At 46.0% G+C, this 12,529-nt stretch overlaps 1 protein-coding gene across 1 annotated transcript in view; it reads left to right on the top strand.

Annotated features, from left to right (window-relative positions):
- Positions 1–255: 255 nt before the first annotated feature.
- The window catches only part of T265_11170 (hypothetical protein), a gene marked incomplete at both ends in the record, with an annotated part of 36,285 nt that continues 24,011 nt past the window's right edge, over positions 256–12,529 (top strand). Inside the window, 5 exons of the mRNA XM_009177759.1 lie at positions 256–260; positions 3,476–4,447; positions 7,072–7,659; positions 9,809–9,945; positions 11,837–12,037. Of these exons, the coding sequence (XP_009176023.1) occupies positions 256–260; positions 3,476–4,447; positions 7,072–7,659; positions 9,809–9,945; positions 11,837–12,037 (1,903 nt within the window). The remainder of the gene's footprint in view (positions 261–3,475; positions 4,448–7,071; positions 7,660–9,808; positions 9,946–11,836; positions 12,038–12,529) is intronic.

Here is a 12,529-nt window from a genome sequence, read left to right as displayed (position 1 = left end):
AGATGTTTCCTCGGATGGTGACGAAACCTCCAAACTTGGCGAACAAACCAATAATCACCTGATCAGTTACCAATGAATGCAGCCAAGCTGCCAGTATTTCTGCACATTATTGAGCAAATAAGTACTTGAGAACCCATGAACGGAAGATCTGGGGATAGCGACTTTCTGGTGATATTCAACATCTACTGAAAGACATACTGCCTAGTTCCCATCAACATTGATTTTTGAGTACAATCTAAATATCACAACTAAGCAATGAGGTGAAACTGAATTAGGAGAGCAATTTTTTAAATCTGATATTTGCTTTTAATCACTCCTCAATTGCAATTCAATGGCATTAATTAGGCTAAAACTGGCATCCTACTGGATGAAGTGCCCTTTTCGTGGTGTATTTTTAAGTTTTTTTTTTCAAAAATGTAACCTATAAACTCATTCACGTTTGCTTATCCACATTTCACAAATCGGATGAGGTGGCATAACTTGGTAGAAAATAAGCGAAAACTGGTGTGTTTTCCCTGATTACTTCGTGCAACTGGAACAAATCTGCCCAACGAAACGATGCGTGGACTCAGAACGGATGTCTGCAATGTAGGCAAGCACGACTGAACCACATAAGTATCTTTCCAATTTCAACAAACCGTTTGCTGATGCGAGGCTTTGTTCAGGATCAAATCCGATATTTAATTCTGCATTGACCCGATTGGTCGTGGACAACAGCTACTAGCCAGCTTTTAACGGCATCAGTAATATTCTCAACAGTGGAGCTCTTAAAACAGTATACCAGCTATTCCTGTCTGTTCAGTTTGACTTTAGCTCGAGATCTCTTAGTGGTGAAGGCATGAAATTACTGACAAGAACGTCCGTGGTTCGAACCCGACCTCCGCATCTCAACTGCTGTCTAGGCTTGGGCAATCTGGCAGTATCTCAGCCCTCGTCTTCTCTTCAGCTAGCATTGCAGCAGACACCAAAAGAATGTCACAGCTGAACAATCATTATATTATCAATTGGACTTGATGAAATTTAATTCCGGAAGATAGCAATTCATTCGAACGAGCCCATAGAGTTCTAAACTGGTGATGCGCTCATGGTATCGAGCTCACCAAACTTAATTAATCCAGGACTCGAATCCAGTCGTTCAAACACGAACTGCAGTTTTTCTTGTTGAGAAAAACACTTTTGGCTTATTTTTTCGTAGCGCTGACAACCCCCTACGTATGCTATACGTTTCGGCTTTTAATGAGAGAAAATGTTGGGAAACAAAGTGCCCCTGACTCGAACATGCAGTCCAGTTCAGTTCCGTATAGGATACAGAATCGAGCCTACCACAAATGAATCGACTATTTGTGAAAACCCATCGCATATGCTTAGCTGTAAGTTTCAGGACTGGTCTGAATCACCGAACACTAACCCAGTCACCCTGGCACAAGCGACGCATGGTGGCAGCCTAGTTGGCGACACTGATGAAAGTAACCCGTCAGTGATTCGGCTTTAGGAATAACTATTGATATATGAAGCATAATAAATTATGTGTACATAGGGGCAACCGAGTGTTTGTGGCCTCTCCAATTGCAAGCTCTGCAAATTGTTTTTTTTTAGGCATAGCCAGTCGTACTTACCCTATGGTCGCTTTTCTTCGCTTACCTTTGTCGTGCTTGCTGATGTACTAAGCTCTAGATCTTTTGAGCATCTTTCCGAGCCAAACTGAAGAATTGTGAATTGTTATCTGTGGAGACTTTATAGCCTTCAGTGAGAAGCCCATTTGCCCGTCTTGTTAATGGAAAGCGATCCTTTGTTGTTCTTCGTTTGCTGCGGGAAGCTCTCTCCTGAGTTCACCACATCCAGTGGTGTCCGATAGGGCTGTCCTCTCTCACCTTTCGTCATTGATGATTTAGCTAGATTTCGTGTTGACCGGCATGTAGAGCCAGATTTACAGGTTAGTTCGTTTCAGAGCTGATGAACTGGCAGCCGAACTCCAGTGCCATGAGGTGTTTATTTGGCAGACGGAATTTGGGCAAATAAACTGTTCAACAGTTAACTGTGAAAATCCTGCGGATATGGTGTTGTGTTCTGCAGATGGTAGTACGACTTTTATTTCATTCCTTGGTTTTCTCTTCCGCCCACTAGGTGAATTGAAAGGCCCAGTAACTTGAGACAGTCTTTTATGGAGACAAGGGAAAATTATTACGACAGTCTTTATAAGGTCATCACGGATGTTTCCACAAAGTCACGCTAGAATCTTTATGAGGTGCGAGAAGTACCGCTCCCGAAATACTCGATCCTGATTGGCTGATCATTCAGGCCATGTCTTCATTGGCTCCTTAACCGGCCCGTGACACATCGGTCCCATCGAAGTGATATTTGACCGTTTAAAGTGATCGCATCCAGACTTAGGGGGAACAGATCCATCGGTTCCCCAACCGGACGTGTATTTGTTTCATCTGACAGCATGAGTATCATGACCGAGAAAAAAACTATCCCTTGTCTGTGCGCAACATTTGTACATCTGAGTCGTCACTCCACCGGAAATGAACGGATTGATACTACCCCATTGTAATCCGATGTAAACCATTAATTCACACAACCACAATATGTCAGAGCACTATAAGGCAACACTGAGCAAACTGTATCATCAATGGGAAGTATGAGTGCATCCAGCGGAGGGCATGTTCTATTGGCGTGATAATACGGGTGTGTCCAGCGTACACTGGCAAGGTAGTGGTAACACGCCGGCCGAACATATCAGACGTCCGGTGTTCAAATCCCGTACTCTCGGCTGGTGAGTTCGAATAGGAGCGAAACTCGAGTCTAGTACATCCCCTCTTTGGTGAGGACTTGCTAGAATAATCATGCCAGTGGAGGAACAGGACTGTCTTAACGAGATTGATGTAAATGAAAATCGTCTTCTAGGCATGCGTCTTCGACCGGCACACCATCACCACTCCATTCACACTACAGCGTTCAGAGCTGTCGCCTGCAGTACACTCAGTGTTACAATACCTTGAGATTAGTAATTTAATGATGCCTTCATACATGTATCAGGGTCATAAATGCTCGACGTTTCACGCCATGAGAAATTTAACTCCCCTACCGTCTGTGATCATTCAGTAATTTAGAAGAAGCTTAAAGGAGGAATGGAAAGCAGGTGGTCAAGAAATGACGCGAAATTCCGAGGAATTACCATAACCTTAAGAAAGTTTACTCAGTCTCACACATTACCCTACAGCGGTACCACAATCGTTTTTTAACCACATGTTCTATCAGAACACCCATAGAGAGTGCCAGGCGTAATACGGTTGATGAAGATGCCCTTCAAAGTTGTACTTGATTGATTATTCTATCTGCCAATGTTGTGGAGTGTAGGTCGCTCGGGTTCGCTGCTTGGTTGTTGATTTGTTCGCTGAGCTTGGCAGTTGGATTGCAGACGTTTGTAGTAACCACCTGCACTACACCACCCACTGTGTTCTATCCATTCCAGATGCAATGAACAGCCTAGTAAAGCACGATTTGTTCGGCTTGGCAGTTGGATTGCAGACGTTTGTAGTAACCACCTGCACTACACCACCCACTGTGTTCTATCCATTCCAGATGCAATGAACAGCCTAGTAAAGCACTGCCCCCTCCCCCGAACGGACGCTGAAGCAGCAACTGCGGAAAGCATCGAAGCTCCGGGATATATGACTCCGATTTCTGGCGATGGCGATCTCATTCAGGAAGATGACTGTGGCAATAGAGATATCCACCAATATTCGTCACATGCCCGAAGTTCCGATGACAGTGTTGGAGATGGTACTGGTACGGCGAGTCTTCTGGATGAGGCTCTTTCCGCAGCTATGGAAGCTATTGCCGATGCGAATCGCTTCAACGCTGCCAGCACTAATTGTGATACGGAAACTGTCTCATGTTCCGACGTAGGCACTAATCACCCACCACCAATCAGTTCAATAACCTCAAGTATGGAGTCAACAGACGAACTGGAATCGCACCTGAACCTTCGATCAGACAGTTTTTTTCCTGGTGCAAGTAACAGTTTCGCTTTTGTCAAGGATATGGATCATACAGTTGAAAAGGTTCAAGTTGACCACGGTGCTTCTGAAAACTCAAAATCCAAGACTGATGGGGTCCCAAGAAGTCTAGGAACACAGGACACGAAAGCAACCAATACTCTGGCATTAATTTCTCTAGGTTCTTCTTTGGGCACCTTGACCTCATTCTTTGCTAATTGGCGGCCCATTCTTCGACCACTGTTTGAACGAACTTTGATCGAGCGACTATGGTCATTCGGAGAGCTGGGAGCCACCGGGCCGCAACCCTTGCTACTGTCTATGTGGTTCATCATATCCCGCCATTTCGGCGTTGGCTGCCGCACCGAACATGCCAAGCTGGTTTACGGTAACGTGGACATAGGAACAGACCCAGTGACGGGCCAGAAGCAACTGCAGTTTTTTCGGTATGCGTTTTCTTGTGCCCGCCTTTTGAATTTTCTTTGTAGTTTCGAAGGTTTTACGTCGTCACTCTAAAGGAACCCCAGTCGACTTTTTGAATTACCCCGTTTTCAGATCATTTGGCCTTGATTGCCAAATAGTTTGTGTCCAAAATCATGAGGTGTCGTATTTGTACGAGATACTGCTTATAAGGTTTATAAAAACTAGTCGATGGTCTGCCAACGTTTTCCTTCTGTTTAGGACTGATCAGGTAGACTTAGTGCTCCAGTGATAATCAGTTTTACAGTACCCCTCACAATAGGCAATGCTCCTCGGGGTCTCTCGTTCCATTGCCTGTCGAAAGGTCATTGCATGTCGAGAGAGACTCCGGTAGGCTTCATGTTTTTCCTTTCACCAGATGGTCGAACGATTGGACATGACAAATACGTGACAGTCCGTGAGAAGACACCCTTCTAAATAGCTCACTCCAAACAACGAGGTCTGTCCATCCTCCGCAATATCAACTACTTTTTATCTTCATCTGCTGATACAGCCTATGTTGTCTGCAATAGCGACCCAACTGAACCTTAGGTCATCCTTTGTTTGCACGTTCAGTTGGAGTGCCCCACATAGGAGAATTTGTTCCGAGCATGGATCGCTATGGTGTTGTAGTGCAGATTGGTGACTGGATAATTTAAAGGACACGCTACAACAGACTGCCAGTGCGGTTTCACGCAATGAAAAAAATGTGTCGAATCCGTACAGAAGTTACGCATCCAGCTCAATGATAATGCGATGATGATGAACTTTGCGAGGGATATAGCTGTCACCAACTGAGGCAGTGGTTGCACCCATTTCACATGCATTAGTCTACCTGGAGTCTGGAGTGATATTTGGTAGGGGAGTTTTTTGACTCACCGAAAATTATTTCCTCCAGGAGGTTGCCTTTTCGAGAACTGCTGTAATTGGACTGTGGTGGGATGTCCATGCTTGGTGAAGCGATGAGATCTACACTTAGAAACTTGTGTGTTGTTTCCGATATTACTGGGCAAGGATTCAGAATAATCAGTCATTATATAATGTGGTAATCGAATTCCGTTGAACTTCCAGCGAACTGGCCCCACCCCTAATTCACTGAGGGTTGCACTGCGCTGGTCGACTGACAAATCCGCCAATTAACCCAACTACTCACAAGTGTTCGTCAGTAGCGAGGAGATTTTGTACATTTCCGTGCTGAAAGGTTCAGACACAGGCAGTGCTTGTAGGTTCTTCTGGCGCAGCTGTAATGCATAACAATCCGACTAAACGCATGTGTGATGGTCCCGACTAGAACACTCAGATCTGTGTACCGATTCACCTAGATGGGATCGTGAAGCAGCCATCTTGAGAAATGGTGCAGCTGTAGCACTCTTTTGGTGTGTAGCAGATGCCATACTAATTTCAAGGAAGCACGAAGGCCGAAATACTGCGAGGTTGTATATTTTCCGATGGGGGAATTCTAACCATGGGACTGGTGTCTCAACTCTTGCGTTTCTGCAAGAAACGGGAGCGGATTTCATGAAGCACAATCAATTCACAATATGAGCAGCTTCCCGAATCACATTCTAGGGAATTCGCGCTCTTCGCTCAAACTGAAGATGAGAAAAATAACTGAGTTCAGAAACGGTTTTTAAAATATTCGGTCCCAAAAATGTTTGCTGTAAGCCCCTGTTTCTTTATTTCCTCGTTTACAGTTTCCTTTGCGTAGTTAGACCATGGTCTCTTGCGGTCAGCTGTAGGATTTACTGTTATTTGTTCGAGTTGTCCCATTTCAGACATCTTGCTCAGTCCACACCAAGAGGAGACAGGTGATACTGAACTGAAATTTGGACTACATCTCGGTCCACACTAGGTAACAAGATGACACGAACTCTGCTCGACTGATTTACTCGGCTGCTTTCAGCGTGCGCTGCTGGGACAGTGGCCACACATTTGTCCCGTGTGTTAGATTGGAGTCCAAATCACGGTATCGACTGAGCTGGTAAACTCCAGTTAGACCGAAACTCGTGTCCATTCCATCCTCCTATGGTGTCAATTGAGCAGTGCAGAAAATAGATTGTTAAAGCCACACTGACCTGTATATAAGCTAGTACTCGGTAGACCAGTTACGGGAAGCATCTGAAGCCGTTATTACTATTCTCTTCCTATCCACGAAGATATTTCTCATCAACGAGTCTACATACCAACCATCGAAGACGTTTCCTCACAAGTGAGAGGGCATTGTACAAGCAGTTTAAAAGGCACTATATTACAAAAACGTGTGCGAAACCTCGTGTTCGCCTTAGGGTTGCACTTATGGAGGACTTTGTACATTTTGTGAGAGTATAGCCCATGTGATCAGCTTTTTTGTGTATCAGCAGATGCTGCAGATTTCACCCTCACGAGGCAGGTGTCACTGCACCCAGCTGATGCGCTAGATTCATGGCGAAACCCAATGCACAGTCATTTGAAACTTACCTGACTGTGAATACCAACTGAGCTACTGAAAGGGTTTAACAGTTGGACGGAACTACCATTCATTTTCCCTACTATCGTGCAGTCTTTTTTCTGTTTGCTAATCAACCCCATAAAAATACCTATGCTCCTCTTCCCTGCCCTTCGTCAACTCAAGCACCGTGCGTCCACTAGTTGATAACCAGGCTCCAAGCTCCGAAAGTCCAAACTCTTTTCGGTCTTCCGAACCAAACATTGTGGTTCCCGAACAACCAGACAAACCAGATCGTTGTCCAGTCTGGTTGTTTCAACGATTTCGCGCTCACCGACCTTTTACTGTGAACTTTCCTTCTTGCCCTTTGTATCTACAACCCGAGCGTCATGCAAGTATGAACACCCCACTGATGGGCACGGACAACGATATCATTTGGTACACAACAAACGGGCTGGGAAAAAACAAGATTGGTGCAATGTTGAATTTGGCGCTGCAAAATGTGGGCGTCCCAATCGTGCGCCAGATCAATCTGTCCCGTTTCTGCGATGCTCTGGCAGCGGCAGTATTGACTCCTGCTGGTGGAGAGGTTGGTGCCCGACTTGGTGAGCTTGTCAAGATGTGTAAACAATCGAGCGATCAGGAGCCGCTGCGCCAAGAAATGGAATCGTGTGCGGAAAGAATTGTGAACCAGTCGACCAATCCAGACTCTCCCATCCATCAGCTTTTACTCCGAATTTGTTCGGCCAAAGAGAAACCGAAAACACAAACACGGTTAGTCTTGTTGAACAGTGCCATTCTAGTTGCTAGTCTGCTAACCTCTCAGTGGTTGTGGTCTTATTTAGGATAAATTTCCCCATTCTCGGTGGTGCTAGACACCCGTTTGGATGATCCAAATTAGCATCAAAACCTTTTGAAATTTCCAAGTAAATATCCCATCAACCATATGCTCGCCTAGCAGTCAGCTTAGGCTGTCTCCCTCAAACAAATGGAAGTAGACGTCTTGATCGATCAAGGAAACTTGCATACAATAGTTGTTTTCCGGAAGTTCGTACCTTTCGTTTCACTTCGCTTTTAAGTAATGACAAGCGAACTCGGCCGTATCCGACAGGGGAAAACAATCTGTCCGTTCAACTATGTGGTCATATTGAAATGAGAGTTAGTCTCCGAACAGAGGGAACAGTGTGTTTTTGAGCATAATCGGGATTGAACACAAGTGCGTAGAACTGTTAGATTCTGCTCTGTTTCAATGACATGTTTTCAAGCACGGGGTAGATTGACCCAAAGTCTCAATCGTGTGCTCCCAAGATGAAGCCGTAGATGTCTGAGAAAAAAAGGCGTGAACCGAGGGGGTGGACAGTTCCTTGTGAATGGGACAGGCAAACCTTTCGACCTGCCTTCTGTTTTCAAATAGAAGACACCGGAGCTAGTGAAGTAGATTAGTGGTCTTCTTACCAAGGTTCACCATACACAAAAGAGTTTTTGCAAGTTCCACACAGATGACCGCTTCCTGAACATTTCCCAAAAGCGCATACCAAAACTAAGTTCTATAGACGTAATACACTACTCATAAGGTTGCTGAAAACTCGTCGATAGCTCACAACAGGCTTCACATTTCCGCTTCGGGCTGGCTCATCACCTATGAACTCACAGACTTACACTACTCGACAAAAGGTGCACACAGACTTCTTCATTGACATGCGCATGTAGGTCGTTTGCACGCTTTCTTGAAAACTTCGTTCAGTTGTAGCACCCTTTCGCTGCCTAACTGCCATGCCACCCGAAGGGTACATGAGGACTGGGATACTGCCAGGTTGCCCAAACTTGGACAGAGGAAGTCGAGAGGCAGAGATCGGGTTCGAACCACGGGCCTTCCGGTCAGTAAATTCACTCTCTAACCACTTCGGCCATCTCGTCCTTGAAAACTTGAATATATAAGGGTTCGTTTACGTTTCTGGCCATCTTTTGAAACCTTTTGAGGTCAGATACGACGGGCGTGTTCAAATTACGGACTTGAAGCGCTGCCAAGTTTGCCCTTCATTGATTGTCCCAACTCAGGTTTTAATGTGATTCCGCGTCATGTTCGCCAACAGAACGTTTGAGGTCGTATCGCGGCAAGGTGTGTGTGTATGTGCTCAGATACGGTGTACTCTACCTTCATATGCATTCCATTGATGAACAGTATTGCTTGGATAGAGATTCTTATTAGGAAGGCGGACTGTGCCACAGAATATCAGGTATGTGAGCCGATTTGTGTGATAGAATCGGTCTGCTATAGTCCGCCTACGCAACTTGATCCAACTGTGCGTTACACACCTACAGAACTCAGAGTTAAGGGTTTTCACGTGATCAGCTTGTATGGTCTTTGTGAGGAACAGTTTGTGTTTGCGATGAACGGAGGCTGAGCGGTTCGGAAATTAAACGCCCGCCAGAGAAAAAGCCAATTTTCAAACCCCTAGCCACATTTGCATTTGGAGATAAACGCTGCCTCCTGACACCTGGTTGGATGATATTTGTGCCTTCAGGACAAATGAATTTATTTTCCTCAGGAGTTAATATTCTACTGGGTATCGATTCCAAGGCAAACACTATCGGGCTGGACGGAGGTGGCCTTAATTTTCGGCGGAAGCTTATTCCACAAACATTGCTTTAAGTAGTTCGGACGGTCGTTTGCTGGCCGAGGTAAACTCATCGAAGGCCTATAAAACCTTCCCCCTTTAGCTTTTGTCTAATCAAACGTGAATGAGAAATATAGCAAAAAATTGCTTAGTGTCGTCCTTTCGACCTCACCCAATCCGATTCCGCCTTGCACTCTGGAGGTTCTTGCAGTCTGTCCTTCCTACTCATGTATAATGGTCTCCACACTTGAAGTATTTAAAGGTGTCCAACCTTTTCTGACTTTCTGGGATATCTTCTCTTACAGGACCGCCCGCAATACTCCCAAACTTCACACCAACCACGATCGGAAAGACGGCAGTGTCAATGGAGTAGCAGTCCACAATTTTTCCATACACAGTACTCAGGCGATAGCTGCACACCATCCACCGTGTGACGGTAACAGTGAGTCTCCCACTTTCATCAACCGTTGTTCCACAGTTTCATCATCTTGTGTTGTATCGTGGGTGGCCGTCTTTTGGTTACGCCTGAACTGAGCCCGCCAGACCACGCGATAAGGAGAAGACAGAGAACCCGGGACACGGCTGCATTGTCAGGCAATATACAGAGCTTCTGCTTAGATATATGGGATGACCGAAAGGCCAAATATGGTCACTCTGTACAGCCAATGGTGACGTTCTTGTCGTGAACAACTTCACGACGCACTCCGCTGGTCACATGCTACTAAGGGTTGTTTGGTAAGCCCCGCCAACGCACCTGCTATCCGGAACGTGTGGGACCGATATTCACCTTAGGGACGCGTCGTCCTCCACACATGTCTGGATTCGTCCCGACATCTCGAGACCCTAATGTTCGCTCATCAGTGCGATCAATATTCAGTTAGAGCCTACCCAAACGAGTTGTGTTTTCCGTGCCTTGTTCGGAGTGGCGGAAACCTGGATGTCGACAGAGGGATTGAAGGATGTTACGAAAAGTTCGGGTGCCGTTTGTGCTGCTCACCTTCCAGGATGGGGTCCACTTGACCCTCCTTGTACTTGGCTGGAGACAATGAACGGTATGATTGATGTCTTATCGATGTCAGTGGCGCTCTTGTTGTCACTTTCTATTCGGGTGGTCTGATTGAGTGTTGAAGGTGTAGGCACTTCAGATGTCTCGACTCCCGTTTCCACCCTACTTTCTTCTAGCCTAAGGAATTGTTCACTTAAACTGACATAACAGTACGGCGGTGAAGTACCAATGTTCTGATCCAGAAAAGGTCGACCATGGCACCTTTGTCTGCTTAATGCGGGGGAAGGGGTGGGTGGTACGTAGGCTTCACATGGGTATCACCATCATCGACAGCATGACATCAGTGTTCAACACCGATGCTGCACTGCTGTAGGTTGTACGAGGGCTGGGATACTGCCAGGGCGCCCACACCTAGATAGGAGGACGATTAGGGTTCTCAACCAAAGTTCTTGGCTCAAAAGCCTTACCATAAGGCAGCGGTGTTTGGAGGGAAATGCAAATGCATTACCGTTTCTACGGAACAAGTCGCCACATCTTCCAACCCCCAACCTGGAGGGCCAGGATACTGTGTTCGTCAGACCTCTAACCATTGACCAACTTGGTATGAGAGACTCTGTGAGTGTTGTGCGGACACTCCTCAGTATAGTTCAGTGGATCACTGAGGTGCGCAAACCGTCACACCACGGTAAGGTCCAGTCTCTTCGTGACAGAAAAGCGGTGGGCTTGACTGGCTAAATTCACACACGTTTGTCGGGACAATCCCTAGGATCTGGAATCTACGGTTCTAGCACGTTTTAGGATCGATTTACTGTGCTAGTCATCATGGCAGCATCAGAGCTGTTTCTCCCTTCACATGGCTAGCGTGCGATGTGAGACACCCTGCATGTTTGCCCCGTTTGTTTGCACTTGCTACGCTGGATGTCATGATGCTGCGGTGTTGAATCTGCTCTTGTATCCTCACAAATGTTGTTGGTTTTGCACGCCGTCTCGCGAAGAACGCTCGAGGTTGACGGTGCCGTACATTTGTGAATTGTAGTTTTACCACCATATGATTCTTGTGGTTCCCTCACCCTCACATCAGATCAATCGATCGTGACACACTTTTGATATGCATTTGTCGTACAAATTGAGAGTCATCATATCACCTAGATATGGGTGATCTTGTCCTTGGAACACGATTCTAAACATTGATACCTGCGTTATCTCGATCTCCGATTTGTGTGGCTTTGAAATAATGTATTCCATCCAACGCATGACTTCCACTTGTTTACATACTTTCAAATGCGTTTCGAGTCACCTGAACCTTTTGTTACTTTTTCACGTCCAGCAAATCGTCCGACCGATATTCTCGTTCGAAGTGCCTCGGATGTGGTCGGCAGTTCCGCTTCCCATTTGCCACCCACCATTGTTTTACTCCCATCGGTTTCCGGTACCCACTCATCGCAGTCTCATACGATTGCAAACTCTCCGGAAACATTGGGACTGATCTCTTCATCTGTGCCTATGGATGAAAACGTCATCGACATTTGTAAGTATTCGAATTTGGACTATTCGCGTCTTTTTGGAGGATTCAGGTTTAATATATTTTTTCTTGTGACATTCGGCCAGGGGGCGAGATGGCCCAAGTGGTTAGGGCGCGAATTTACTGACCGAAAGGTCCATGGTTCGAATCCGACCTCTGCCTCTTGACTTCCCTTATCTAGGCTTGGGCAGCCTGACAGTATCCCAGCCCTTGTGCTTCCTTCGGCTAGCGTGAAAGCTGGGTACCGAAATGGTGTTACAGCTGAGCGATTTTTTCAGCCAGAGACGTGAGTTAAATGTCTCTCCGAAGGTCTCGCAAAGGATAGCTTCGATGGTAGCAGCCATTCTAGATGGGAATAGGTAGATCCTCTCCTGAGTTTTCTCCTACCGCTGACAAAAACAACTAGCAAGCTAAGCAACAAATGACGAACAGTGACCGGGTTCAACTTTACGTAACAAACTTTGTCTGACTGCACTGTGGATGGAGAGTCTTGAGAAA

This window comes from Opisthorchis viverrini, assembly GCF_000715545.1.
Source record: "Opisthorchis viverrini unplaced genomic scaffold opera_v5_452, whole genome shotgun sequence".
NCBI classification, from domain to species: domain Eukaryota; kingdom Metazoa; phylum Platyhelminthes; class Trematoda; order Opisthorchiida; family Opisthorchiidae; genus Opisthorchis; species Opisthorchis viverrini.
Note: the sequence above shows the minus strand (reverse complement) of the source record. Positions and strands in the feature narration are given on the sequence as shown.